At 40.1% G+C, this 3,477-nt stretch overlaps 1 protein-coding gene across 1 annotated transcript; it reads left to right on the top strand.

Annotated features, from left to right (window-relative positions):
* The first annotated feature begins 354 nt into the window (after positions 1 to 354).
* LOC137279279 (uncharacterized) lies at positions 355 to 2,896 on the top strand. The gene is made up of 3 exons (XM_067811798.1): positions 355 to 652; positions 1,453 to 1,587; positions 2,637 to 2,896. The coding sequence occupies exons 1-3, from the start codon at positions 355 to 357 to the stop codon at positions 2,894 to 2,896; spliced, it is 693 nt and encodes a 230-aa protein (XP_067667899.1).
* Positions 2,897 to 3,477: the final 581 nt, after the last annotated feature.

Raw genomic sequence — 3,477 nt, 5'->3', positions numbered from 1 at the left:
TGTACAATCCACAGGCCGGATCAGACTCAATACACGGATGACAAATACCCTTAGAGACATACATTGTCCTACACCAACACTAACTATCCCGGATCACCAGACATCATAAAGCGGACGACTGTACTTCGTACAAATCATGCATGTGCTTTAGTATGCAGAAAAGACAGATAAAGCCACGAGTCACGTGTTGATAGCGTCCTCCGCATTGACAATCGCTCGTTTATAATGAAAGATCAAGACACGACAACGGTGACTTTCCAGTTTCAGTCTTTTGTATACCATTCGTCTCTTTGTTTAGATGCTCACAGACTGAGAAAAGACACTTCGCCTCTATTCACGCACACTGAACAACCGATGATGAAAGGACCTTTCCTACTTCTGGTTTTGCCAACTCTTGTTGCAGCTGTAGATTCTTTTTATGCAACGAAGGTTGATGCATTTAATGACAAGAAAATTTCTCAGTCGGTAATGTGGTCTCTTAATAATGTGACCAAATTCCGATGTGTGAGCGAATGTCTGAAAGAAAAATATTGCCTCAGCTTCCACTTCAGTCCTTCGGAGTTAGATTGCGTTGCTCTACGGGAACGGTTTGATGGATCCAGCGTTGCGTCCGTCCAGGCCCTTGGTTATCAACTATATCAAACCAACAGACGTAAGTGATGAAACAGCTCCAGCATATTGAAATGTGATCGAAAGGATTTCGACTTAATTATAATTCTTGAGCAGTTTCTAAAAACGGTTCTGCCGACATCACCTTGGTGTTTCTTTGTGCATCCAGAATTAGATAAGTAAACTACACTTTGCAGTGTAGATGAATTTCACTGATCTGAACAAGAGTAAGCGTGAACAGTAGGGGTGGGGAAGAAGCAAACATTGCTGATAATCGCAGTACTCAACCCAGGGAACACTATAACACGATTGTTGACGTTTCAATTTTGAGTGTCCGAATACAAGAACCGTGGCCCACATACAGACTATATTCCACACGGTTCTTGTATTCGGAAACTCAGAAATGAAATGTTGAAAATTGTGTTGTAGAGTTTTGTGGCATCAGTACTGCGATGATCAGCAATGTTCGTTCCTTCACGTACTAACCTTTCATCACATTGATTCCCTTTGCCTTTACGCACAGTGTACATCAGACGTAAGTTATGTTAGCATCTGTGCGCTTGGTCTGTAGTCTTGATAAACGACACTGGTTTCACCTTCAGTCATTACAAAGTACTTTTTCAGAGGTCATGTTTTAAATAGAATTTTGCCCCTGAGGGGCTTGTATTTGGAACTTTTTGTGTTATTTTTCTCAGTTATATTCGACTTAGTAGTCGCCGTGATATAGCTGGACTCTTGCTTACTGTAGCGGAGTTGATCATATAATCACAAACATTAAATGTCAATAAACATTGTGTGCTAGAGATCTTATGTGTGGGAAAATATTAATGTCATTAATTTCAGCTTTGGCCAAGGTAGGATCAGACTGTGAGCTGGATTTGGACTGTTCGACTCTCGATAACTCCCACTGTAACCAGGGAGCCTGCAGGTGTGACTTGGGTTACGGGATCTACGGAGACGTCTGTCGCATCCTCACAGGTACTTTGAATGAACATGCTATCTATAGGTTCATATGTGCGTGATTGAATGTGTTCGCAGGTGAATGTTTACATTTTTAGCCAGGAGCTCCGCACCTTCAAAACTGAAACAACATTATACGAAGCTCCTGAAAATGTATAAGGAAGCACTACACCTATTATCTTTTTCGTTGAAATCAGAATCGAGTCACAGCGTCATTCTTCAATTTTTATAGACGCACGTACATAGGAAACATAGGTGACTGAGAGTGTATTCAAATATAGCATGTTTTTGCATTTAAAAAAAATGAGATTGTGAGTGGAATCGTCCATCCCGTCCTTGTGACATAACTCAGTTATGTGAACCAACAGTTCAACAGAGGTATTCGTGCTCTTGACCTATTCAGTCATTTGCATGCTGTAAATATAGTTTGCTCATCTCAACAATGCAGCGATGTTAAACTACGTTGTCCTCATGCCATCATGCATTATTTCTTATATCATAATCCAAAAGTAGAAATATCCATATTACAATTATATGTGTGCGACATGAGAACCTAAAGAAGCGGCCGTAATATATCAATTCCCGCTGGAGATGGAAGCTTTAGAAAGGACTGCGGTTAAACAGTGCCTCCGTGGTTCTATAATCCGGCCAACATTTGTTGTTTACACAATTTCATACTTCAGTTAGATTTGCAATGAGCAATATTCTTCACTGCAAAGGCATAATTTTAGGACGTTGAATACTTACAAACAAGCTTACGCATATACGAAAACATATCAATTCGAAATTTAAACGAAGAGTTGTCACAAACATTTGGACAGTGCCAGACCATTTACAATGTTTATAAAACAAGGTTTTAATGCCACCCGCATCCTGCTCAACTCTTTAACACACTGAATATATTTGGATCATCAGAGCCGTCAAAGTACATCTCATCGAAGTGTTACCCGAACTGCAGCACAAGCTACTCGTGTACCTTGAACCCTTGTACATTACGGTGACGAAAACTCGAATTCTTTATTGTGTTTAGGGTATAAATTTGTTGGTTTGTTTTGGGTTTTTTTCAGAATGTTCCACCTTCAGCAACAACGTCACCTTGTACACGTCCTCCGTCATCCTGGGCTACGACCTAATAGGCCAAGGAGGGTCTACTTACCAATCCTGCCCTGCACTGTGCATCAGTGACACCAGGTGTCAGTCGGCTGACTTGGACTTTGTTGGGAAAATATGCTACCTGAATACGATCACATGGTTGGAATCGGTCTCATCTGCACTTGTTACCAACAGCCCAATATTTGACTTCTTCCAGCGGGAGTGTCTTTGGTGATTGAGTTGAAGTTAATCCTGAACTGACAATTAAATATTCTAACGGAGATGTTTGTTGTTCTTGTATTGTTTCTCCCTCGTTTGTTATCACTTGAATCTAATATCTTTTTTCGAAACAGTTGGTCTTAGATATTTCTTTTTCAACACATCCCGTTTAGTTTTTACTGGACCAATTCGTAGCACCACAACATTGCTGACGACATGAAATGTTTGTCAAAGACGCAAGTTTAACGGATCATGAGAATATGGGTTCAAAACGTTAGTTTGAAGGGCTTTGTCATGACAGTGCCTGGTTTATTCACTGATCCATTGTGACAATAACAGAGCACACTGCGTCTCCTATATACGTATCTTTAGAGATAAGTAAATTGAGAGACAAACTACCACGATGATATCCACAGCGGATCAGATCATATCGATTGATATTTGAAGAGGTAAGGGGTGACAGAAGCTGACAAACCAAACAGAAGAAGAGTGATGGAAGCTTTCATGCTTTTTAGTGTGTTCGCGTTGGTTGCCTATAAGTATGTAATTATTTATGAAATAAACGAATATAGATTGAATGGTTTTGTGGAAGTAGTA

Source organism: Haliotis asinina, chromosome 1 (assembly GCF_037392515.1).
Source record: "Haliotis asinina isolate JCU_RB_2024 chromosome 1, JCU_Hal_asi_v2, whole genome shotgun sequence".
Taxonomy (NCBI): domain Eukaryota; kingdom Metazoa; phylum Mollusca; class Gastropoda; order Lepetellida; family Haliotidae; genus Haliotis; species Haliotis asinina.
This window is presented reverse-complemented; position numbering and strand designations above follow the sequence as displayed.